We start from the raw sequence: 26,685 nt of genomic DNA, 5'->3' as shown, positions 1-26,685 counted from the left end.
CTTATATATACGGCGTGGAAGGCGACGTAGGACGGTACGAGGGGCTAGCAGCCAGGCAGTTTGGCCACCGGTCACGTGCGCTCCACGTCGGGGCGGACGTCTGCGAGGCCAGGACTCACTCGACGTGGATGCGCGTCGCCATCGCTGGGCCGTCCCTCGCTCCCTTCCTTGCCCACCACTCACCGGGACGCGCTTGGATTAATTGACGCCGACGTACGTGCGTTCGCGCCGGCTTCGTTCACACAATGCTGGTGGACGGAGGGATCTTGGCCCGCGGTGCTGCTTCGTGCTCCGGAAAAGAGAAGCAGCCGAGAAGGCGCCGGCTGGATGCCAAAAGAGTGTGCGCCGGGTCAAGTCTGACCCGGGAGACGTGGTCTCCCGCCCGACGAAAGAGAACGACAATGGGCATGGCGAACCAGACTAGTATTTACTGTATAAACGGTCCAGGCTTACCAGATTTGGCCTAGTTTTTGTGGTCGGTGGGTCGTCTTGGAGAGAAGCCAGGTATGGATAGAATGTCTTGGTCGTGAGCTTGTGTTACCTGTGTATCGATCGTGCGGAATTTTCCGCGTGCGCCACGTACGCGCTTGCTCAGAATATGCCGTGCATTGTAAACATCCGATCCAGGAACGTGGTGCTTGCGTGCACGTGTGTACGAGCGTGTTTCGTGTGCATGTAATTAAGATTTGACACGTAAGGTACTAGTACTACGGAGTACGGAGTATATATACTCCTAAAAAAGCATGTATTGTATGCTAGTAAGAAAGTCCTTGCACATTGACGTACGTACACACTAGAACTACCGTCAGTTCAGATGATCTCTGTCTCGGTTTGCGTACTAGCACGCGTGGATCCCCAACCAACTTGCCGAGAAGCAACATGTTGCATCCATGTCGCACCGATGTGCCGAGGCCGTGTGCCAGTCATCGGCCCTGTTTGGATCCATAGGCTAGAGTTAGTTTGAGCTAGTTGGGGCTCAAATAGCTCTAAAGTATCCAAACATGAGAGTTAGATTGAAGCTAGTTGCATCTAACCCATTCAAAAAAACTAGCCCATCCAAGAGGTGATAATTGGAGCTAGTTTTCATGGTGCCTACTAAAAAGTCATTTTTCTCTCTCTATCCACTAGATAATAGGTGTTAATTGAAGCTAGTTTTCAAGGGACTCACTAAAAAATAACTTTCCTCTCTCCATCAAGTACAACTAATCTAACCCTATCATCCAAACACCTTTTTGGCTAGAGTTAGTTTAGGGTTAGTCATGAGCTAGAAACTAACTCTAACCTCTAGCTAAGTTAGAGTATCCAAACAGGGCCATTGACATACGTCTACTGGTACGTACGTGAAGCGTCTGGCAGATGATCAATTGATGCCGACAAAGCGCGTGCTTGCTGTTTTGTGGGTACGTAGCACTCGACGCGTTACAACTTACAACGTACGTCTCTCTTTTATAATTTGTCCACATGAAGGTATTCTACTAGCCTTCCTTTCTTTTTCTAGTCGTGCCTTCTTCTTTTTTTAATGCGTTGAAAATGATTTAGTAAGAGCAACTTTTAGTGGATTACCAAATACACCACACATGTCTCAACTTGTCTGACGCGATCACTTCGACTCCTAAACTTATGGAATAAATAAGACTAATGTCATAACTTATTCGAATGTTTAAATATGGCGCCTTCATCCGTATTCGAACATATGCACTACCCACAAGGAGTGCTACAGTGTCGGTGGCCCACACGTCAATGGATGCGAGAGGAGCAGGCTGGTTGTTTTACAGAAGGATCCTTGAACTTCAATTCTTTTTGCATAAGCTTTTATCATTTTATTCAAATATGCCAAGCCGCATTGATACCATATATACCTAGGTCCAGGACAGCAGCAACACATCGGATTACATAATGATAAGAAAAAAGATGAGTGGCATCCGAAGTATTCAAACCCAGTACCTGGGTGCACAACATGCACACATGTGCTAACCACTACGGCAAGAGTAATTGTCTGCGTTATTTGGAGGTATTTATCAAGGATATCGGTGAAATAATAAATATTCTTAAAAAAAAGTCGACTCACGGGAAATTGATTTTTTAAGAAGTTCTCAAGTTTGAAAAAAAGAACTATTCAACATATTACCTGGCATCAACTTACAAAAGTATTAGTGCATTTGAAAAATATTGAATATATTTTAGGAAAATTCTCATGTATATTAAAAAATTATAAACGTGTTTTCGAAAAATGTTCGTCATGCATTAAAAGACAATACAACATCTATTTTACAAAATGTTCAACATGTCTTACAACAATTACTGTGTAAAATTATTCTTATATATTTACAAACACGCTTAACAAATTTATATAAATAATATTTTTTACACAATGATTTTAATACATGTTAAACAGTTTTCAAAATATAACATTGTTGATATTTAATAATTAAGTATTCTAAAAGTACAGCGAAGATACAAAATAATTCGGCGTGCTTGTGGTCCTGAATGAAGAAACGGAAATTTTACGCAATATTTTATAATACACATTGAACTGTTTAAATTGGAATAAATTTTAGAAAAATCTCATGTTTACCTCTTCGAACGACAAATGATAAAAACAGAATAAAAACTATATAAATAGAAAATAGTTGCACATTACTAATTATTGTATTTTTATTGGAAAAAATAGATATCATAAAAATCAAACAGTATCTTGACTAAAAAACAGAATATAAATTGCAGAGCGATAGATAGACTATATAAATTTCCAGCTAACACGAGTACACAATGTACTAGCAGTCTCGGTGGCTAGCGTGGGTGCTATTTAACCTTTAGGTCTCCGGGTTGAAATCCATTCAACGACACAGTTTATCATTTTCTTTATTAGCATTTCAGAGCAAGGGCCTATTTGTGACATTTAATTAAACATTAGGGGTTTTCTGCATAATATACTCCCACACATTTTACTTGGTGCAGAGATCACACCCATTGAAATGTGGGCCAGCCGTCAGCTGTGACGCCCTGATGACAACACATACAATGGCATATCAGGCGGAGGTACCGTATATGCACCGTGCGACAAGTTGCATGTAGCACCACCTTTGTATTTTATAAGTTTGAACAATGAACTGACTTCATTAGACAAGTTAAGGCATCCACGATGTATTTGACTCTACTACTCCCTCCTTTCCGGTTTATATGGCTCAAATCTAAAATATCATCAACCAATAAGGTGAATTATGAGTGAATGACCCTAGTTTTAGCTAGCCAATGAAATATTTCTCACATATTCAACTTCCGAGGCAGTAAATGTAGCATCCACTTTTTCATTGGACTTGCATGATGGATGTAAAAAAACGATGCATGCATAGCCATTCATTTTTTTCTCTAAACTCTATGAATTAAATATGACGTGGGACTCAAAGCACTTTAGCTCAATTATACTCAAAATGAGCCTAATATAATGAAAATCTGAAATTTTTAAGATGAGCCTTACAAACCGGAAAGAAGAAAGTAAGTGTTTAATCTGAAAGCTCCCTAGAAACACCCTTTCCAGCTGCCAAAACTTGAACTCTCCAACAAAATAAAAGGTAAACTCCTAGGCAACCAACAACTGCTCATTCCGCCACCTTCCCCAACACCGGCGTCATTATGATTGCTTGACGTCAACCCGTCGTCTGCCGCCTCTACGTGTGTTGGCAGGTCCTGATGCATCCCAAGATCAGCCACCGCGAGATCCAATGCGGTGGGCTCAAGGTCTAGCACGGACATGACTCCCTACATGGTGGTCTTGTGCACTTTGGGGAGGAGCCACCGCAATGGTCCGGCCCCCGATGCATGTTACACCCAAAAGGTGTTCAACGGAAAGGGAAGCCCATTTTTTCCATATATTTTTTTCATTTTCAGTGCAATTGTAATTGATTGTTTTTTTACGGTAAATTGAAATTAATTGTTTCAGCAATGTAACTGTTGAATGCAACACAGACTAGCTTAATATTCGCAGTACTCGCCGTCATGCCTTACTTTAGCTATATCTGCTTTCTATGGTGTGGTGAGTATATACTGAGTAGTGGACAAAAATTAATCGATATTCAGAAGTGACTATAGCTTAGTATATACTGTAGATATTGATGTAAGTTCGTAATTACAAGGTCGATCAATTAACCTTTCTCATTCTAAAGAGAAGTACAAGTCCCGGGTTAAGAATCTGAGAGACCCAGCTAGCAGGCTAGACGAACAGCTCCAGCAAGACGGGCAGCCGATCGTCGGCCGCCACTTGATCTGACAGCGCGACCCACCGGCCGAGCGCCATGTCCTCGCGGTGCCGGCGCATGTGGCCGCCGAGCGCCTGGCCCGTCTCGAAGCCCAGCCCACAGATGTGACAATCGTGATGCTGCTCGTCCTCCTGCTGGCCCTGGCGACGCCGACGCCGAGCTCCAGCCCATGGTGGCCGCGGAGGTGGCTGGTCCGGTGCCCGCCCAGCGCCTGGAACGTTGCGAAGGCCCGGCCGCAAGTCTTGCAGACGAACTCTCCCTCCCCCGACATCGCCACCACTCTCCCCCCGCCGCGTCCTCTTCCTGGGCGCCGTCGCCGGCGCACCAGTCGAGGAGATGCCCGACGTCGAGGAGTCTGTACTGAGCGACAGCGCCAGCGACACCATTGGCTGCTCCTCCCTCGCGCGCTTCACCCCCGCTCCCATGGCGATGGATTCGCTGCTTGCGTTGATGATCTCGAATTCAATCGATGTTGTGTCGCGTCTGTGAGAATTCAGTCGATGCTCTGTTGAGTAGTAGAAGAATGGATGGATGAGTTCTCCCATGGGCGACAGCGCCAGCGACATGGCCGGCTGCTCCTCCCTCGCGCGCTTCATCCCCGCTCTCATGGCGATGGATTCGTTGCTTGTCTTGATGATCTCGAGTTCAATCGATGCTGTGCTGCGTTGTGAGAATTCAGTCGATGCTCTGCTGAGTAGAAGAAGAATGGATGGATGTGTGCTGCCATGGGCGTTCCGCAGTTATATATATAGGTCGTGTGTGCGGGCAGGAGGCGTTGGCGGTGGCGTCCGGCGTGTGCGTAGGGAGCTTACGTACGTGGCTGCCGACCTCCCGCGTCTGCGGACCAATCGCCGGAAGCCACCGCGGCGTTGGCGACGTGACGGATTGGATCGACCTCGGATATTATATTGTTTTGGCAGCTGGCTCGGCTGGATATTTAAACATTTTCCCATCGTGCGTAGCGCGGTGGACCGGAGACAAAACGTGTGGTGCGGAGTAGCGTCAGCTGTGGCCGTTGGTACATGGATATTATGAATCTGTTTGAATATTCTAACTCGTTTAGAGGATATTATATTACTGCACCATATGCATGTAGCTATGGAATTTCTCCATGACGATGGCACATACGCGCTCGAAGGATCGTCGACTCGTACGCGTGTGCATTTGCTTCTTTTTCACGGAAATGACTACAAATTGGGACTAGCTAACAGCAATGTATACGGGCTAGATTAGTTCTTTTGCACGGTAAGCCATGACCATGCGGAGGCTCTCCACAGATCCATATCGACGACGCCGGTCCAAGTCATGTTCAAGAGCTTATGACATACTCCCTTTCACGTCATTACTCTCCTGTACCGCCCTTATTAGAGCATCTACAGCCACGCGTAGCTTATCTCGCCCCTCTAATGTCCGAGGATGCGCCTGGAGCGTTCGTGCACCGGGACTAGCTTGGCACCCCTCACATTGTTGTCTCCGCAGCTGTCTCCTTCACATCCGAACCCCCACACCCATGCAATCCATGGTGCACTCCCTTATACATTCGATGTCGAATCGAGAGAAGCCGCTCGGTTTCAACGAGCCCGACATTCTAGTTGAGCTAGTGGTTGAGGTGTGCACCGTTGTCACAAAGGTGGCGCAAACTAAAACAACATCATTATCTCTGGAAGATTTACTCAGCAAGGTTACTTGCCCGCTCCCACAACCTTTGTTAGGGACCCCTTGTGCCTTCGCATGGGGAGAAGAATGATGGGCAGCGGAAAGAGCGCCTGGATAAGAAAAACAAGGCGCGTAACATCCCGACATTCAAGCGCACAGAGCATAGGATGTTGGAGGGTTTTGGTGAGCTACCGAAGGCCGGTAAAGCAGTGGGTCCAGAGCAAACGATGCAAGCAAACGTAGAAATGTACAAAAAGACGCTCTCACAGCAAGTGATCGAGGCGTTGAGCTCTTTGACGAGGATCGCGGGGAAGTCAAAGTAAGACCTCTCAGGATGTTTTTCACAAAATAATGTTAGCACGTGATTCTTTGAGACCGAGACAGAAGACTCATTTGATATGGATGATTTCCCTTCAGCCCGCAAGGCATAGAGGGGGAGGTCATAAGCGCCTATACCGTAAAATAGATTTTCGACGGAATCAAAAAGACATATCTGGTAGAATCGTAACCATAGAATACGATCCTAATCGAAATGCATACATTTGTCTCATACACTATGGGGATGGTGAGAAGAGATATATTTTACATCCCAGAGGGGCTATAATTGGAGATACTATTGTTTCTGGTACAAAAGTTCCTATATCAATGGGAAATGCCCTACCTTTGAGTGCGCGAGTGATGGTCAATTTGGTTGCACTCGAACCTCACATATCTGCCTTGGGCCTTGGCATTGGGCTGAGTGGGGAGGCGCGCCAGCCCAACTAGGGGCTGGTTCCCTCACCCGCTTGTCCCATCTTACCTCCCGGGGTCGTTGCCCCCCTTCGGTGGACCCCCGGGGCCACCTTCGGTGGTCTCGGTGGTCCCGATACGTTACCGGTGATGCCCGAAACACTTCCGGTGTCACAAACCATCCGTCCTATATATCAATCTTTACCTCCGGACCATTCCGGAGCTCCTCGTGACGTCCGGGATCTCATCCTGGACTCCGAACAACTTTCGGTAACCTCGTATAACAATTCCCTATAACCCTAGCGTCATCGAACCTTAAGTGTGTAGACCCTACGGGTTCGGGAGACAGGCATACATGACCGAGACACCTCTCCGGCCAATAACCATCAGCGGGGTCTGGATACCCATGGTGGCTCCCACTTGCTCCACGATGATCTCATCGGATGAACCACGATGTCAAGGATTCAATCAATCCCGTATACAATTCCCTTTGTCTGTCGGTATAGAACTTTTCTGAGATTCGATCGTCGGTATACCTATACCTTGTTCAATCTCGTTACCGGTAAGTCTCTTTACTCGTTCCGTAGCACGTCATTGTGTGACTAACTCCTTAGTCACATTGAGCTCATGATGATGTTCTACCGAGTGGGCCCAGAGATACCTCTCCGTCACACGGAGTGACAAATCCCGATCTCGATTCGTGCCAACCCAACACACACTTTCAGAGGTACCCGTAGTGCACCTTTATAGTCACCCAATTACGTTGTGACGTTTGATACACCCAAAGCACTCCTACGGTATCCGGGAGTTGCACAATCTCAGGGTCGAAGGAAAAGACACTTGACATTAGAAAAGCTTTAGCATACGAACAATACGATCTAGTGCTATGCTTAGGATTGGGTCTTGTCCATCACATCATTCTCCCAATGATGTGATCCCGTTATCAATGACATCTAATGCCCATGATCAGGAAAGCATGATCATCTATTGACTAACGAGCTAGCCAACTAGAGGCTTGCTAGGGACACATTGTGATCTATTATTCACACATGTATTACCGTTTCCTGATAATATAATTATAGCATGAACAATAGACGATTATCATGAACAAGGAAATATGATAATAACCATTTTATTATTGCCTCTAGGGCATATTTCCAACAGTCTCCCACTTGCGCTAGAGTTAATAATCTAGTTACATTGTGATGTATCTAACACCCATAGCATTATGGTGTTGATCATGTTTTGCTCGTGAAAGAGGTTTAGTCAACGGGTCTGCAACATTCAAATCCGTGTGTACTTTACAAATATCTATCACTCCACTCTGGACATGGTCCTGGATGGAGTTGTAGCGGCGTTTGATGTGCTTCGTCTTTCGGTGAAACCTGGGCTCCTTGGCTATGGCAATGGCCCCAGCGTTATCACAAAAGAGTGCCGTTGGACCCGACGCGCTTGGAACCACACCAAGGTCGGTGATGAGCTCCTTCATTCAAATTCCTTCATGAGCCGCTTCTGAAGCAGCTATGTACTCCGCTTCACATGTAGATGATGCCACGACTTCTTGCTTGCTGTTGCACCAGCTCACTGCCCCACCATTAAAAACATATACGTATCCGGTCTGTGACTTAGAGTCATCCGGATCTGTGTCGAAGCTGGCATCGGCGTAACCCTTTACGACGAGCTCTTCGTCACCTCCATAAACGAGAAACATTTCCTTAGTCCTTTTCAGGTACTTAAGGATATTCTTGACTGCTGTCCAGTGTTCCATACCGGGATCACTTTGGTACCTCCCTACCAAACTTATGGCAAGGTTTATATCAGGTCTGGTACACAGCATGGCATACATTAGAGAGCCCATGGCTGAAGTGTAGGGGACAAAACTCATCTTCTCTCTATCTGCTGCCGTGGTCGACGACTGAGTCTTACTCAATCTCATACCTTGTAAAACTGGCAAGAACCCTTTCTTCGAGTTTTCCATATTGAACTTCTTCAATATCTTGTCAAGGTATGTACTTTGCGAAAGACCTATGAGGCGTCTCGATCTATCTCTATAGATCTTGATGCCTAATATGTATGCAGCTTCTCCAAGGTCCTTCATTGAAAAACTCTTGTTCAAATAGGCCTTTATGCTCTCCAACATTTCTGTATTGTTCCCCATCAATAATATGTCATCCACATACAGTATGAGGAAAGCTACAGAGCTCCCACTCACTTTCTTGTACAGACAGGCTTCTCCGTAAACCTGTATGAACCCAAACGCTTTAATCACCTCATTAAAGCGAATGTTCCAACTCCGAGATGCTTGCACCAGCCCATAGATGGAGCGCTGGAGCTTGCACACTTTGTTAGCACCCTTAGGGTCGACAAAACCTTCTGGTTGCATCATATACAACTCTTCCTTAAGGTTCCTGTTAAGGAACGCTGTTTTGACGTCCATTTGCCAAATTTCATAATCATAAAAGGCGGCAATTGCTAACATGATTCGAACTGATTTCAGCTTCGCTACGGGAGAGAAGGTCTCTTCGTAGTCAACTCCTTGAATTTGTCGAAAACCCTTTGCGACAAGTCGAGCTTTGTAAACGGTTACATTACCGTTTGCATCAGTCTTCTTCTTGAAGATCCATTTATTTTCTATGGCTCGCCGGTCATCGGGCAAGTCCACCAAAGTCCATACTTTGTTCTCATACATGGATCCTATCTCGGATTTCATAGCCTCAAGCCATTTGTTGGAATCCGGGCCTGCCATTGCTTCTTCATAGTTCGAAGGTTCACCGTTGTCTAACAACATGATTTCCATCACAGGGTAGCCGTACCACTCTGGTGCGGAGCGTGCCCTTGTGGACCTTCGCGGTTCAGTAGTAACTTGATCCGAAGCTTCATGATCATCATCATTAACTTCCTCTTCAGTTGGTGTAGGCGCCACAGGAACAACTTCCCGTGCTGCGCTACTATCCTGTTCGAGAGGGGGTGTAATTACCTCATCAAGTTATACCTTCCTCCCACTTACTTCTTTCGAGAGAAACTCTTTCTCTAGAAAGGATCCGTTCTTGGCAACAAAGGTTTTACCTTCGGATCTAAGATAGAAGGTATACCCAATAGTTTCCTTAGGGTATCCTATGAATACGCATTTCTCCGTTTGGGTTCGAGCTTTTCTGGTTGAAGTTTCTTCACATAAGCATCGCAGTCCCAAACTTTAAGAAACGACAACTTAGGTTTCTTGCCAAACCATAGTTCATACGGTGTCGTCTCAACGGATTTAGACGGTGCCCTATTTAAAGTGAATGCTGCAGTTTCTAATGCGTATCCCCAAAATGATAGCGGTAAGTCGGTAAGAGACATCATAGATCGTACCATATCTAATAAAGTGCGATTACGATGTTCAGACACTCCGTTGCGTTGCGGTGTGCCAGGCGGCGTCAGTTGTGAAACGATTCCACACTTCCTTAGGTGTGTGCCAAACTCGTGACTCAAATATTCTCCTCCACGATCAGATCGTAGACACTTAAATTTTCTGTCACGTTGATTCTCGACCTCACTCTGAAATTCTTTGAACTTTTCAAATGTCTCAGATTTGTGCTTCATCAAGTAGATATACCCATACCTACTCAAATCATCTGTGAGAGTGAGAACATAACGATAGCCACCGCGAGCTTCAACGTTCATTGGAGCACACACATCAGTATGTATTATTTCCAATAAGTCGGTTGCTCTCTCCATTATTCCTGAGAATGGAGTCCTAGTCATCTTGCCCATGAGGCACGGTTCACATGTGTCAAATGATTCAAAATCAAGAGACTCTAATAGTCCATCGGTGTGGAGCTTCTTCATGCGTTTAACGCCGATATGACCAAGGCGGCAGTGCCACAAGTATGTGGGACTGTCATTATCAACTTTACATCTTTTGGTACTCACACTATGAATATGCGTAACATCATGATCGAGATTCATCAAGAATAAACCATTCACCATCGGAGCATGACCATAAAACATATCACTCATATAAATAGAACAACCATTATTCTATGACTTAAATGAGTAGCCTTCTCGCATTAAGCAAGACCCTGATACAATGGTCATGCTTAAAGCTGGTACTAAATAACAATTATTAAGGTTCAAAACTAATCCCGACGGTAGATGTAGAGGTAGCGTGCCGACGGCGATCACATCGACCTTGGAGCCATTCCCGACGCGCATCGTCACCTCGTCCTTTGCCAGTCTCCGCTTATTCCGCAGTTCCTGCGTTGAGTTGCAAATGTGAGCAACAACACCGGTATCAAATACCCAGGAGCTACTACGAGCGCTGGTAAGGTACACATCAATAACATGTATATCACATATACCTTTAACGTTGCCGGCCTTCTTATCTGCTAAGTATTTGGGCAGTTCCGCTTCGAGTGACCCTTTCCCTTGCAATAGAAGCACTCAGTCTTAGGCTTGGGTCCATTCTTTTTCTTCTTCCCGGTATCTGGCTTATTGGGCACAGCAATGGCTTTGCCGTCTTTCTTGAAGTTCTTCTTACCCTTGCCCTTCTTGAAACTAGTGGTCTTGTTGACCATCAACATTTGATGCTCTTTCTTGATTTCTACTTCTGTAGACTTGAGCATCGAGTACAACTCGGTAATGGTCTTCTCCATCCCTTGCATGTTGTAGCTAAGCACAAAGCATTTGTAGCTTGGTGGGAGAGACTGGAGGATTCTGTCAATTATAGCATCATCCGGAAGTTCGACTCCAAGTGAAGTCAGACGACCGTGTAACCCAGACATTTTGAGTATGTGCTCACTGACATAATTGTTCTCCTCCATCTTACAGCTAAAGAACTTGTCGGAGACTTCATATCTCTCGACACGGGCATGAGCTTGAAAAACTAGCTTCAGCTCTTGGAACATCTCATATGCACCGTGTTGCTCAAAACGCCTTTGGAGCCCCGTTTCTAAACTGTATAACATGCCACACCTAACCGGAGAGTAGTTATCACTCCGCGTTTGCCAGACGTTTAGAATGTCCCAGCTGCTGCGGGAGCGGGAGGGTCACCTAGTGGCGCATCAAGGACATAAGCCTTTCTAGTTGTTTCAAGGATGAGCTTCAAGTTGCGAACCCAGTCCGCATAGTTTCTACCATCATCTTTCAGCTTGTTTTTCTCTAGGAATGCGTTGAAATTGAGGTTGACGTTCGCCATCTACAATATTTATAAAGACAACTTTTAGACTAAGTTCATGACAATTAAGTTCATTTAATCAAATTAAGTATGAACTCCCACTTAAATCGACATTCCTCTAGTCATCTAAGTGATACATGATCCATGTTGACTAACCCGTGTCCGATCATCACGTGAGACGAACTAGTCAACATGGTGAGCAACTTCATGCTGATCGTATTCAACCATACGACTCATGTTCGACCTTTCGGTCTCTTGTATTCGAGGTCATGTCTGTACATGCTAAGCTCATCGAGTCAACCTAGGTGTTTCGCATGTGTAAATCTGGCTTACACCCGTTGTATGCGAACGTTAGAATCTATCACACCCGATCATCACGTGGTGCTTCGAGACAACGATCCTTCGCAACGGTGCACACTTAGAGGAATACGTTCTTGAAATTTTAAGAGGGATCATCTTATTATGCTGTCGTCGTTCTAAGAATAAGATGAAAAACATGATAAACATCACAATGCAATCATATAGTGACATGATATGGCCATTATCATCTTTGCTCTTTCGATCTCCATCTTCAGGCATCGCATGATCATCATCGTCACTGGCGTGACACCATGATCTCCATCATCGTGTCTCCGTGAAGTCATCACGCCAACTACTAGGTGGTGGCATGACAAGGTGGTGGTGGGAAGTTTAGTCCCACCCCGGTAATGGAGAAAAAGTTGGACCCCTTTATAAGGGTCTCTCTCCTACATGCTATTGGAGAGTGAGAAAAGAAGATACCCTCGCGCACTCCTCCTCCCACGAAATGAACGAAACCTTAATTAATTAGCTCACTATGTTAAGCTAAGCATACTGCACAAGTTACGTACTCCCTCTGTTGTAAACTAATATAAGAGTGTTTAAGTCTTCAACCAGTAGAACAAGATGTTGGGTAACATAGCATAAATTCAAAAAAAATTCCTACGCATATTCAGATCTTCCTATGGAGAGACCAGCAACGAGAGAGGGGTGAGTGCATCTTCATACCTTTGAAGATCGCTAAGTGGAAGTGTTACTAGAACGCGGTTGATGGAGTCGTACTCGTAGCGATTCAGATCGCGGTGTGATTCCGATCTAGTGCCGAACTACAGCACCTCCGCGTTCAACACACGTGCATCCCGGTGACGTCTCCCGCACCTTGATCCAGCAAGGAGGAGGGAGGGGAAGAACTCCAGCAGCACGACGGCGTGGTGTCGATGAAGAGACGAGGTCTCCCGGCAGGGCTTCGCCAAGCACCGGCAGAGAGGAGGAGGAAGAAGGGCAGGGCTGCGCCGAGAGCGAGAGAAAACCGTGTGCGAAACAGCCCCGAAACCTCAACTATATATAGGGGAAGAGGGAGGGGGGCGCAGCCCTTAGGGTTCCCACCCCCAAGGGGTGCGACAGCCCCATCTGCGCCAGGAGGGGAGGAGGGGTGGTGCGCACCCTTGCCCCCCTTCCCTCTCCCCTGCGCATTGGGCTGAGTGGGGAGGCGCACCAGCCCACCTAGGGGCTGGTTCCTGTTGGGGAACATCGCATGGGAAACAAAAATTTTCCAACGCGCACGAAGACCTATCATGGTTATGTCCATCTACGAGAGGGGATTTCCGATCTACGTACCCTTGTAGATCGCACAACAGAAGCGTTAGTGAACGCGGTTGATGTAGTGGAATGTCCTCACGTCCCTCGATCTGCCCCGCGAACCGTCCCACGAACCGTCCCGCGATCCGTCCCATGATCTAGTGCCGAACGGACGGCACCCCCGCGTTCAGCACACGTACAGCTCGACGATGATCTCGGCCTTCTTGATCCAGAAAGAGAGACAGAGAGGTAGATGAGTTCTCCGGTAGCGTGATGGTGCTCCGGAGGTTGGTGGTGATCTAATCTCAGCAGGGCTCAGCCCGAGCTCCGCTGAAACGCGAGCTAGAGGTAAAACCGTGGAGGTATGTGGTCGGGCTGCCGTGGCAAAAGTTTTCTCAAATCAGCCCTAATAGCTCCATATATATAGGAGGAGGGGAGGGGAGGCTTGCCTTGAGGCTCAAGGAGCCCCAAAGGTTGTGCCACCAAGGGAGGAGGAGTCCTCCTCCAATCCTAGTCCAACTAGGATAGGAAGGTGGAGTCCTTCTCTCCTTTCCCACCTCCTTTTTTTCCTTTTCTCTTTGATTTTCTATCTCTGGCGCATAGGGCCTTCTTGGGCTGTCCCACCAGCCCACCAAGGGCTGGTGCGCCACCCCCAAGGCCTATGGGCTTCCCCGGGGTGGGCTGCCCCCCCCGGTGAACACCCGGAACCCATTCATCATTCCCGGTAACTCCGAAAACCTTCCGGTAATCAAATGAGGTCATCCTATATATCAATCTTCGTTTCCGGACCATTCCGGAAACCCTCGTGACGTCCGTGATCTCATCCGGGACTCTGAACAACATTCGGTAACCAACCATATAACTCAAATACGCATAAAACAACGTGGAACCTTAAGTGTGCAGACCCTGCGGGTTCGAGAACTATGTAGACATGACCCGAGTGACTCCTCGGTCAATACCCAATAGCGGGACCTGGATGCCCATATTGGATCCCACATATTCTACGAAGATCTTATCGTTTGAACCTCAGTGCCAGGGATTCATATAATCTCGTATGTCATTCCCTTTGTCCTTCGGTATGTTACTTGCCCGAGATTCGGTCGTCAGTATCCACATACCTATTTCAATCTCGTTTACCGGCAAGTCTCTTTACTCGTTCCGTAATACAAGATCCCGCAACTTACACTAAGTCACTTTGCTTGCAAGGCTTGTGTGTGATGTTGTACTACCGAGTGGGCCCCGAGATACCTCTCCGTCACACGGAGTGACAAATCCCAGTCTCGATCCATACTAATTCAATGAACACCTTCGGAGATACCTGTAGAGCATCTTTATAGTCACCCAGTTAGGTTGCGACGTTTGATACACACAAAGCATTCCTCCGGTGTCAGTGAGTTATATGATCTCATGGTCATAGGAACAAATACTTGACACGCAGAAAACAGTAACAACAAAATGACACGATCAACATGCTACGTCCATTAGTTTGGGTCTAGTCCATCACGTGATTCTCCTAACGACGTGATCCAGTTATCAAGCAACAACACCTTGTACATAGTCAGAAGACCCTGACTATCTTTGATCAACTGGCTAGCCAACTAGAGGCTTGCTAGGGACAATGTTTTGTCTATGTATCCACACATGTATATAAGTCTTCATTCAATACAATTATAACATGGATAATAAACGATTATCTTGATACAGGAATTATAATAATAACTATATTTATTATTGCCTCTAGGGCATAATTCCAACGGTCTCCCACTTGCACTAGAGTCAATAATCTAGCCCTCACATCACCATGTGAATTACACTGTAATAAATCTAACACCCATACAGTTCTGGTGTTGATCATGCTTTGCCCGTGGAAGAGGTTTAGTCAGCGGGTCTGCTACATTCAGATCCGTGTGCACTTTGCATATATTTACGTCCTCCCCTTCGACGTAGTCGCGGATGAGGTTGAAGCGTCGTTTGATGTGTCTGGTTATGAAACCATGGTTCCTTTGCTAAGGCAATGGCACCCGTGTTGTCACAGAACAAGGTTATTGGATTCAGTGCGCTTGGCACCACTCCAAGATCCGTCATGAACTGCTTCATCCAGACACCCTCCTTAGCCGCCTCCGAGGCAGCCATGTACTCCGCTTCACATGTAGAATCAGCTACGATGCTTTGCTTGGAACTGCACCAGCGTACCGCACCCCCATTAAGAATAAATACGTATCCGGTCTGCGACTTAGAGTCGTCCAGATCTGTGTCAAAGCTTGCATCGACGTAACCCTTTACGGCGAGCTCTTCGCACCTCCATACACGAGAAACATCTCCTTAGTCCTTTTCAGGTACTTCAGGATATTCTTGACCGCCGTCCAGTGATCCACTCCTGGATTACTCTGGAACCTGCCTGCCATACTTATGGCCAGGCTAACATCCGGTCTAGTGCACAGCATTGCATACATGATAGATCCTATGGCTGAAGCATAGGGGACGGTGCTCATATGCTCTCTATCTTTATCAGTTGCTGGGCATTGAGTCTTACTCAATCTCGTACCTTGTAGAACTGGCAAGAACCCTTTCTTGGACTGTTCCATTTTGAACCTCTTCAAAACTTTATCAAGGTATGTGCTTTGTGAAAGTCCTATCAGGCGTTTCGATCTATCCCTGTAGATCTTAATGCCTAGAATGTAAGCAGCTTCTCCTAGGTCCTTCATAGAGAAACTTTTATTCATGTAATCCTTTATGCTCACCAAAAACTCTATGTTGTTTCCGATCAGTAATATGTCATCCACATATAATATTAAAAACGCCACAGAGCTCCCACTCACTTTCTTGTAAATACAAGATTCTCCAACCACTTGTATAAACCCAAATGCTTTGATCACCTCATCAAAGCGTTTATTCCAACTCCGAGAGGCTTGCACCAGTCCATAAATGGATCGCTGGAGCTTGCATACCTTGTTAGAATTTTTAGGATCGACAAAACCTTCGGGTTGCATCATATACAACTCTTCCTTAAGGAAACCGTTAAGGAACACCGTTTTGACATCCATCTGCCAGATTTCATAATCGAAAAATGCAGCTATTGCTAACATGATTCTGACGGACTTAAGCATCGCTACGGGTGAGAATGTCTCATCGTAGTCAACTCCTTGAACTTGTGAAAAACCCTTTGCCACAAGTCGAGCTTTATAAACGGTCACATTGCCGTCAGCGTCCGTCTTCTTCTTAAAGATCCATTTGTTCTGAATAGCCTTCCGGCCCTCAGGTAGTACTTCCAAAGTCAACACTTTGTTTTCATACATGGATCCTATCTTGGACTTCATGGCCTCCAGCCATTTGTTGGAATCTGGGCCCACCATTGCTTCTTCATAATTTGCAGGATCATTGTTGTCTAACAACATGATTGACAAAACGGGATTACCGTACCAATCTGGAGCAGCACGTGGTCTTGTCGACCTGCGTGGTTCGATAGGAACTTGAACCGGAGTTTCATGATCATCATCATTAACTTCCTCCTCAACCGGCGTCGCAACGACAGGGGTTTCCCCTTGCCCTGCGCCACCATCCAGAGGGATGAAAGGTTCGACAACCTCATCAAGTTCTATCTTCCTCCCACTCAATTCTCTCGAGAGAAACTCCTTCTCGAGAAAAGCTCCGTTTTTAGCAACAAACACTTTGCCCTCGGATTTGAGATAGAAGGTGTACCCAACTGTCTCTTTTGGGTAACCTATGAAGATGCACTTTTCCGCTTTGGGTTCCAGCTTTTCAGGCTGAAGCTTTTTGACATAAGCATCACATCCCCAAACTTTAAGAAACGACAACTTTGGCCTTTTGCCATACCACAGTTCGTATGGTGTCGTCTCAACGGATTTTGATGGTGCCCTATTTAAAGTGAATGCAACTGTGTCTAATGCATAACCCGAAAACGGTAACGGCAAATCGGTAAGGGACATCATAGATCGCACCATCTCTAATAAAGTACGATTACGACGTTCGGACACACCATTACGCTGTGGTGTTCCAGGCGGTGTCAACTGTGAAACAATTCCACATTATCTTAAGTGAGCACCAAACTCGAAACTCAGATATTCACCCCCACGATCAGACCGTAGGAACTTGATCTTCTTGTTACGATGATTTTCAACTTCACTCTGAAATTGTTTGAACTTTTCAAATGTTTCAGACTTGTGCTTCATTAAGTATACATAACCATATCTACTCAAATCATCAGTGAAGGTGAGAAAATACGATATCCGCCGCGTGCCTCCACGATCATCGGACCGCACACATCGGTATGTATGATTTCCAACAAGTCACTGGCACGCTCCATTGTTCGGGAAAACGGAGTTTTAGTCATCTTGCCCATGAGGCATGGTTCGCACGTGTCAAGTGAATCAAAGTCAAGTGACTCCAAAAGTCCATCCGTATGGAGTTTCTTCATGCGCTTTACACCAATATGACTTAAGCGGCAGTGCCACAAAAACATGGCGCTATCATTGTTAACTCTAACTCTTTTGGTCTCAATGTTATGTATATGTGTATTATCACTATCAAGATTCAATATGAACAATCCTCTCACATTGGGTGCATGACCATAAAAGATGATACTCATAGAAATAGAACAACCATTATTCTCTGACTTAAAAGAGTAACCGTCTCGCAATAAACAAGATCCAGATATAATGTTCATGCTCAACGCAGGCACTAAATAACAATTATTCAAGTTCATAACTAATCCTGATGGTAACTGAAGTGAAACTATGCCGACGGCGATTGCATCAACCTTGGAACCATTTCCTACGCGCATCGTCACTTCATCTTTCGCCACCCTTCGCCTACTCTGCAGTTCCTGTTTCGAGTTGCAAATATGAGCAACAGAACCGGTATCGAATACCCAGACACTACTACGAGAGCCGGTTAAGTACACATCAATAACATGTATATCAAATATACCTGATTTTTCTTTGGCCGCCTTCTTATCAGCCAGATACTTGGGGCAGTTGCGCTTCCAGTGACCCATACCCTTGCAATAGTAGCACTCTGTTTCAGGCTTAGGCCCAGCTTTGGGTTTCTTCGTCGGATTGGCAACAGGCTTGCCGCTCTTCTTTGAATTACCCTTCTTCAATTTGTCGTTTCTCTTGAAACTAGTGGTCTTATTCACCATCAACACTTGATGCTCTTTACGGAGTTCAGACTCTGCGACTTTCAGCATCGCAAACAACTCGCCGGGTGACTTGTTCATCCCTTGCATGTTTTAGTTCAACATAAAGCCCTTATAGCTTGGCGGTAGTGATTGAAGAATTCTGTCAGTGATAGCCTCTTGCGGGAGTTCAATCCCCAGCTCAGCTAGACAGTTTGAGTACCCAGACATTTTGAGCACATGTTCACTGACAGACGAATTCTCCTCCATCTTGCAAGCATAGAATTTATCGGAGGTCTCATACCTCTCGATCCGGGCGTTCTTCTGAAAGATAAACTTCAACTCCTGGAACATCTCATATGCTCCATGACGCTCAAAGCGACGTTGAAGTCCCGGCTCTAAGCCATACAAGAGTGCACATTGAACTACTGAGTAGTCCTCCTTACGTGTTAACCAAGCGTTCTTAACATCTTGGTCAGCCGTAGCGGGTGGTTCATCTCCTAGCGCAGCATTAAGGACATAATCCTTCTTCACAGCTTGTAGGATCAACTTAAGATTACGAGCCCAGTCTACAAAGTTGCTTCCATCATCTTTCAACTTAGCTTTCTCTAGGAACGTATTAAAATTCAGGGTGACTATCGCGTGAGCCATGATCTACAACACAAATATATTCAAAGTGGACTTAGACTATGTTCAAGATAATTAGAGTTTAACTTAATCAAATTATTTGCTAAACTCCCACTCAAAAAATACATCTCTCTAGTCATTTGAGTGGTTCATGACCCACTTACACTAGCTGAAGTCCGATCATCACGTGAGTTGAGTATAGTTTCAGTGGTAAGCATCCCTATGCTAATCGTATCAACTATATGATTCATGATTGACCTTTTAGTCTCATGTGTTCCGAGGCCATGTCTGCACATGCTAGGCTCGTCAAGCTTAACCCGAGTGTTCCGCGTGTGCAACTGTTTTGCACCTGTTGTATGTGAACGTTGAGTCTATCACATCCGATCATCACGTGGTGTCTCGAAACGACGAACTGTAGCAACGGTGCACAGTCGGGGAGAACACAATTTCGTCTTGAAATTTTAGTGAGAGATCACCTCATAATGCTACCGTCGTTCTAAGCAAAATAAGGTGCATAAAAGGATTAACATCACATGCAATTCATAAGTGACATGATATGGCCATCATCATGTGCTCCTTGATCTCCATCACCAAAGCACCGGCACGATCTTCTTGTCACCGGCGCCACACCATGATCTCCATCAACGTGTCGCCATCGGGGTTGTCGTGCTACTCATGCTATTACTACTAAAGCTACATCCTAGCAAAATAGTAAACGCATCTGCAAGCACAAACGTTAGTTTAAAGACAACCCTATGGCTCCTGCCGGTTGCCGTACCATCGACGTGCAAGTCGATATTATCTATTACAACATGATCATCTCATACATCCAATATATTACATCACATCGTTGGCCATATCACATCATAAGCATACCCTGCAAAAACAAGTTAGACGTCCTCTAATTTGTTGTTGCATGTTTTACGTGGTGACCATGGGTATCTAGTAGGATCGCATATTACTTACGCAAACACCACAACGGAGATATATGAATTGCTATTTAACCTTATCCAAGGACCTCCTCGGTCAAATCCGATTCAACTAAAGTTGGAGAAACCGACACTCGCCGGTCATCTTTGAGCAACGGAGTTACTCGTAGCGATGAAACTAGTCTCTCGTAAGCGTACGAGTAATGTCGGTCCGAGCCGCTTCGATCCAACAATACCGCGGGATCAAGAAAAGACCAAGGAGGGCAGCAAAACGCACATCACCGCCCACAAAAACTGTTGTGTTCTACTCGAGAAGACATCTACGCATGAACCTAGCTCATGATGCCACTGTTGGGGAACGTCGCATGGGAAACAAAAATTTTCCGACGCGCACGAAGACCTATCATGGTGATGTCCATCTACGAGAGGGGATTTCCGATCTACGTACCCTTGTAGATCGCACAGCAGAAGCGTTAGTGAACGCGGTTGATGTAGTGGAACGTCCTCACGTCCCTCGATCCGCCCCGCGAACCGTCCCATGAACCGTCCCACGATCCGTCCCACGATCTAGTGCCGAATGGACGGCACCTCCGCGTTCAGCACACGTACAGCTCGACGATGATCTCGGCCTTCTTGATCCAGCAAAAGAGACGGAGAGGTAGATGAGTTTTCCGGCAGCGTGACGGCGCTCCGGAGGTTGATGGTGATCTAATCTCAGCAGGGCTCCGCCCGAGCTCCGCAGAAACACGATCTAGAGGTAAAACCGTGGAGGTATGTGGTCGGGCTGACGTGGCAAAAGTTGTCTCAAATCAGCCCTAATAGCTCCATATATATAGGAGGAGGGGAGGGGAGGCTTGCCTTGAGGCTCAAGGAGCCCCAAGGGCTGCGCCACCAAGGGAGGAGGAGTCCTCCTCCAATCCTAGTTCAACTAGGATTGGAAGGTGGAGTCCTAATCTCCTTTCCCACCTCCTTTTTTTTTCCTTTTCTCTTTGATTTTCTATCTCTAGCGCATAGGGCCTTCTTGGGCTGTCCCACCAGCCCACCAAGGGCTGGTGCGCCACCCCCAAGGCCTATGGGCTTCCCCGGGGTGGACTGCCCCCCCCCCCCCGGTGAACACCCGGAACCCATTCCTCATTCCCGGTACATTCCCGGTAACTCCGAAAACCTTCCGGTAATCAAATGAGGTCATCCTATATATCAATCTTCTTTTCCGGACCATTCTGGAAACCCTCGTGACGTCCGTGATCTCATCCGGGACTCCGAACAACATTCGGTAACCAACCATATAACTCAAATACGCATAAAACAACGTCGAACCTTAAGTGTGCAGACCCTGCGGGTTCGAGAACTATGTAGACATGACCCGAGTGACTCCTCGGTCAATATCCAATAGCGGGACCTGGATGCCCATATTGGATCCCACATATTCTACGAAGATCTTATCGTTTGAACCTCAGTGCCAGGGATTCATATAATCCCGTATGTCATTCCCTTTGTCCTTCGGTATGTTACTTGCCCGAGATTCGATCGTCAGTATCCACATACCTATTTCAATCTCGTTTACCGGCAAGTCTCTTTACTCGTTCCGTAATACAAGATCCCGCAACTTACACTAAGTAACATTGCTTGCAAGGCTTGTGTGTGATGTTGTATTACCGAGTGGGCCCCGAGATACCTCTCCGTCACACGGAGTGACAAATCCCAGTCTCGATCCATACTAACTCAACGAACACTTTCGGAGATACCTGTATAGCATCTTTATAGTCACCCAGTTACGTTGGGACGTTTGATACACACAAAGCATTCCTCCGGTGTCAGTGAGTTATATGATCTCATGGTCATAGGAACAAATACTTGACACGCAAAAAACAGTAGCAACAAAATGACACGATCAACATGCTACGTCTATTAGTTTGGGTCTAGTCCATCACGTGATTCTCCTAATGACGTGATCCAGTTATCAAGCAACAACACCTTGTACATAGTCAGAAGACCCTGACTATCTTTGATCAACTGGCTAGCCAACTAGAGGCTTGCTAGGGACAGTGTTTTGTCTATGTATCCACACATGTATATAACTCTTCATTCAATACAATTATAGCATGGATAATAAACAATTATCTTGATACAGGAATTATAATAATAACTATATTTATTATTGCCTCTAGGGCATAATTCCAACAACTTTCGGTAACCTTGTATAACAATTCCCTATAACCCTAGCGTCATCGAACCTTAAGTGTGTAGACCCTATGGGTTCGGGAGACAGGCAGACATGACCGAGATACCTCTCCGGCCAATAACCATCAGCGGGGTCTGGATACCCATGGTGGCCCCCACTTGCTCCACGATGATCTCATCGGATGAACCACGATGTCAAGGATTCAATCAATCCCGTGTACAATTCCCTTTGCCCGTCTGTATAGAACTTGCCCGAGATTCGGTCGTCGGTATACCTATACCTTGTTCAATCTCGTTACCGGTAATTCTCTTTACTCGTTCCGTAGCACGTCATCGTGTGACTAACTCCTTAGTCACATTGAGCTCATGATGATGTTCTACCGAGTGGGCCCAGAGATACCTCTCCGTCACACGGAGTGACAAATCCTGAGCTCGATTCGTGCCAACCCAACAGACATTTTTAGAGGTACCCGTAGTGCACCTTTATAGTCACCCAATTACGTTGTGACGTTTGATACACCCAAAGCACTCCTACGGTATTCGGGAGTTGCCTAATCTCACGGTCGAAGGAAAAGACACTTAACATAAGAAAAGCTTTAGCATACGAACAATACAATCTAGTGCTATGCTTAGGATTGGGTCTTGTCCATCACATCATTCTCCCAATGATGTGCTCCCGTTATCAATGACATCTAATGACCATGATCAGGAAACCATGATCATCTATTGACTAACGAGCTTGCCAACTAGAGGCTTGCTAGGGAAACATTGTGATCTATTATTCACACATGTATTACTGTTTCCTGTTAATACAATTATAACATGAACAATAGACGATTATCGTGAACAAGGAAATATGATAATAACCATTTTATTATTGCCTCTAGGGCATATTTCCAACACAAGAAGCCGTGAAGGACGATGCCACAATTCTTTTTTCCTTTGCCGACACGGTTCCAAATTTTCAATTTCGGCTCTTGCTCCTGTTCTCTAGTCCAAAATTATCTTGCCGCGTTCACCAAAATTGTTGCACCACGGCTATGGAACTTCTCCGTGCATGGAGTTACATGCGCCACACGCTCGATTGATCGTTAGTTTGCGTTACACTCATATATACGCGTGTGCGTGTGTATGTTTTACTCCGGCATGCTGAGAATTCTGATTAGCAAACATCGATACGAACTGAATTGTAGTTCTTTTGCAAGGCAAGCCTTGACCATGCGGAGACTCTTGAGAGATCTATAGCGACGACGCCGATCCAAGTCAATTGTTGTTGGGTACGGCTACAACGTGACGTCAGTGTAGTATAGTTTGTGACGTAAGCCTTTGGGTCGCGCATGTCAACGGCCACGTTGGCGCCTTCTCATAGCTCCCTTGATATGGACATGATACACGGGATGTATATCGACCTGTTTGAGGAGCACATGTAAATCAAGATTTTATGATCGATCACGTACCGAACCATCTGTCCTAGCATGTAGAAGGTGTTTGAATCACATGAAGATGCTCTAAAGTCCCATGGAGCACCTATCAAGAGGGTCACTAGGTCGTTTTTCTTAGACAAAAGAAACACCCACTGCATAAAGCAGAACCAACAAAAGGTTTACAAGCTTGAGAGAGTTCAAGGGAATGTAAAAAATTCTAGGGATACCAGTTTAGGGCATGTACAACGGACTCCTCCAATGCCCCTTGTACATCCGAGTAGACTTTTTGGTCGGTAACCGGCCGAACAATCGCGATCCTGTCGGCCCCTCATACGAGTATCATACGTTTGGGTGGACCGGCACTATTCACATCCAGACCATATTTGTCCATATCTAAGGCGGATACAGGGAGGGAGGACGGTTCCGGGCGCGTCCCTCGTTTAGATCCAACCAAAGTTGGTCCACCCTCATCCCACACACATCCGTTCGTATGCACATCTCAAACCAAACAGTAGCCACTCCACTCCCACCCAAATGTCGAGACTTGTCAATAGTGTGCTCATATCTCTCGACACTTGTCAATACTGTGCTCGTATCTCTCGATGTATCACTTTGTCAGGATGTAGACTTTATTGCAGTTGTTTTGGAGCCGTCAAATCATGGATAAAAGACACGTAGTGGATCGCCGTTTCTAAATCTCAAACCGCCTAATGTTCCGGACACCACTATACTGTCAACGTTTCGACAATATTAAATTTTGAATGTAGCTTTATATTGCCAAATTTTACAACTTTAGGCTCCGAATTCCGTTTTCCTCTTGATCATATATACAAAATGGCCTCGCAAAAAATATGTGCAAACTGGAGTGAATAGCATCATATTAATAGAACAGCAATCTGAGGACAAGATTCTGTCAATCGCATCTATAACAAAAGAACCTGTCTTAACCATGTACTCTCTTCGTTTCTAAATATAATTTTTTTAAAAGATTTACTAAAAAACTATATACAGATGTATATACATATGTTTTCAAGTATAAATTCACTCGTTTTGCTTCTATATATTCCTTTAGCGAGATCTCTAAAAAGACGTATATATTTAAGAACGGAGGAAGTACAAGTGCATGTATAAATCCCAAGTGGTTTATCAGTTAACAAAACTAACCAGAGCTAAGAAGTAGTCTATGCTATGGTACTAGTATAACTGTAAGTTCGTAATTACAAGGTCGATCAATTAACCTTTCTCATTCTAAAGAGATAATATGTAAAGTCCTTGGCTAAGAAACTGACAGACCCAGCTAGTAGGCTAGACGAACAGCTCCAGCAAGACGGGCAGCCGGTCGGCGGCCGCCACCTGATCCGACAGCGCGACCCACCGGTCGATGGAGGCGGTGAGCGCCATCTCCTCGCGGTGCCGGCGCATGTGGCCGCCGAGCGCCTGGCCCGTCTCGAAGCCCAGCCCACAGATGTGACAATCGTGATGCTGCTCGTCCTCCTGCGGCATCCTCCTCTTGTTGTTCTTGATGGCCCTGGCGACGCCGACGCCGAGCTCCAGCCCATGGTTGCCGCGGAGGTGGCTGGTCCGGTGCCCGCCGAGCGCCTGGAACGTCTCGAAGGCCCGGCCGCAAGTCTTGCAGACGAACTCTCCCTCCCCTGACGTGGCCACAGCTCTCCCCCGCCGCGTCCTCTTCCTGGGCGCCGTCGCCGGCGAACCAGTCGAGGAGTTGTCCGACGTCGTGGTGGACGTCGAGGAGTCTGTGCTGAGCGACAGCGCCAGCGACACAAATGGCTCCTCCTCCCTCGCGCGCTTCATCCCCGCTCCCATGGCGATGGATTCGCTGCTTGTCTTGATGATCTCGAATTCCAATCGATGCTCTGCTGTGTCTGTGAGAACTCCGCAATTATATATATATACGGAGAACCAGTCGAGGAGTTGTGTGGGCAGGAGGCGTCTGGCGTGTGCGTGCTGCTGCGGAGGGAGCTTACGTACGTGTGTGCCAAGTTGGTGGGGGCCGGCCGACCTCCCGCGTCTGCGGACCAATCGCCGGAAGCCACCGCGACGTGGGCGACGTGACGGATTGGATCGAGCTCGGATATTATATTGTTTTGGCAGCTGGCTCGGCTGGATATTTTTCCGTCGTATCGTATGTAGCGCGGTCGACCGGCGGCGAACGTGTGGTGCGGAGTAGCGTCAGCTGTCACGCCACAAGGCGCGTGGCGGCGCGCCGCTGCTCGCCCGCGAGGACGGTGGCCGGAATCGATCATAATCATAGTATAATCCAGACTCTAGAGTTGGACGGCGGCGTCTGCGTGCGTGATCATGCAGGCAGGAGGGGTCTGGAACGTTCTAGTATGTGGAGAGATCTTCGATCGGGCCAAATCTTTCACTGTTGACACTTTTGTGGTGAGTAATCTAGCACGTACGTACGTACGTACGCCATCGGGTATAAAAGAAAAAAAAGGGTTAGGTCACCTGTCGTAACACACATAGTGATGCTGCCTCTTTTCTGATGGATCCTCTCTCCAATAGGGAATTATGGCATCTTCAACACGACCCCTAAAATAGACACTGCATTCGTCAGCGGAACGATTCGCGTATTCATACGGTGTTACGATATTAATAAGAAAGTCGACCATTCAAAGATGACCGCAAACGCTCGGTCATATTTGATGCAAATTTAAAAGAAATAGACAACTTTCAATTCAAAATTAGATGATTTTTTACATGAGACCGGATGATTTTCATCTAAACTAGAACGCATTTATTACATTTTGATATATTTAGTTAAATCCTATTCTAACCTAGTTTAAATGGTCGCCGACATCCATTTTCCACAACATATGTTTTCATGTCTAGTTGTAAGCTCGTCGGTGGGCCATGAGGCCAGAGAACCAAAGCTTCAGCGGGAAGGGAAGAGTATCCCTTCGCCTCCGCAAAGCGGGCAAGCTTACCGGCCGGCGATGAGTCCACCAAGTTTAGCTTCAGCGCAAGGGGAAGA

At 46.3% G+C, this 26,685-nt stretch overlaps 1 protein-coding gene and 1 pseudogene across 1 annotated transcript; both read right to left on the bottom strand.

Annotated features, from left to right (window-relative positions):
* Window positions 1-4,111: 4,111 nt before the first annotated feature.
* Window positions 4,112-4,980, bottom strand: LOC123399234 (annotated as a pseudogene).
* A 19,784-nt stretch (window positions 4,981-24,764) lies between these two features.
* Window positions 24,765-25,570, bottom strand: LOC123399233 (zinc finger protein ZAT4-like). The gene has a single exon (XM_045093659.1). The coding sequence runs from the start codon at window positions 25,509-25,511 to the stop codon at window positions 24,993-24,995; it is 519 nt and encodes a 172-aa protein (XP_044949594.1). The 5' UTR covers window positions 25,512-25,570; the 3' UTR covers window positions 24,765-24,992.
* Between the last annotated feature and the right edge of the window lie 1,115 nt (window positions 25,571-26,685).

Source organism: Hordeum vulgare, chromosome 5H (assembly GCF_904849725.1).
Source record: "Hordeum vulgare subsp. vulgare chromosome 5H, MorexV3_pseudomolecules_assembly, whole genome shotgun sequence".
In the NCBI taxonomy this organism is placed as follows: Eukaryota; Viridiplantae; Streptophyta; class Magnoliopsida; order Poales; family Poaceae; genus Hordeum; species Hordeum vulgare.
This window is presented reverse-complemented; position numbering and strand designations above follow the sequence as displayed.

What these genes read in the sequence shown, in the direction of transcription:
- LOC123399233 (XM_045093659.1), bottom strand. Translation starts at nt 25,511, where the DNA reads ATGGGAGCGGGGATGAAGCGCGCGAGGGAGGAGGAGCCATTTGTGTCG.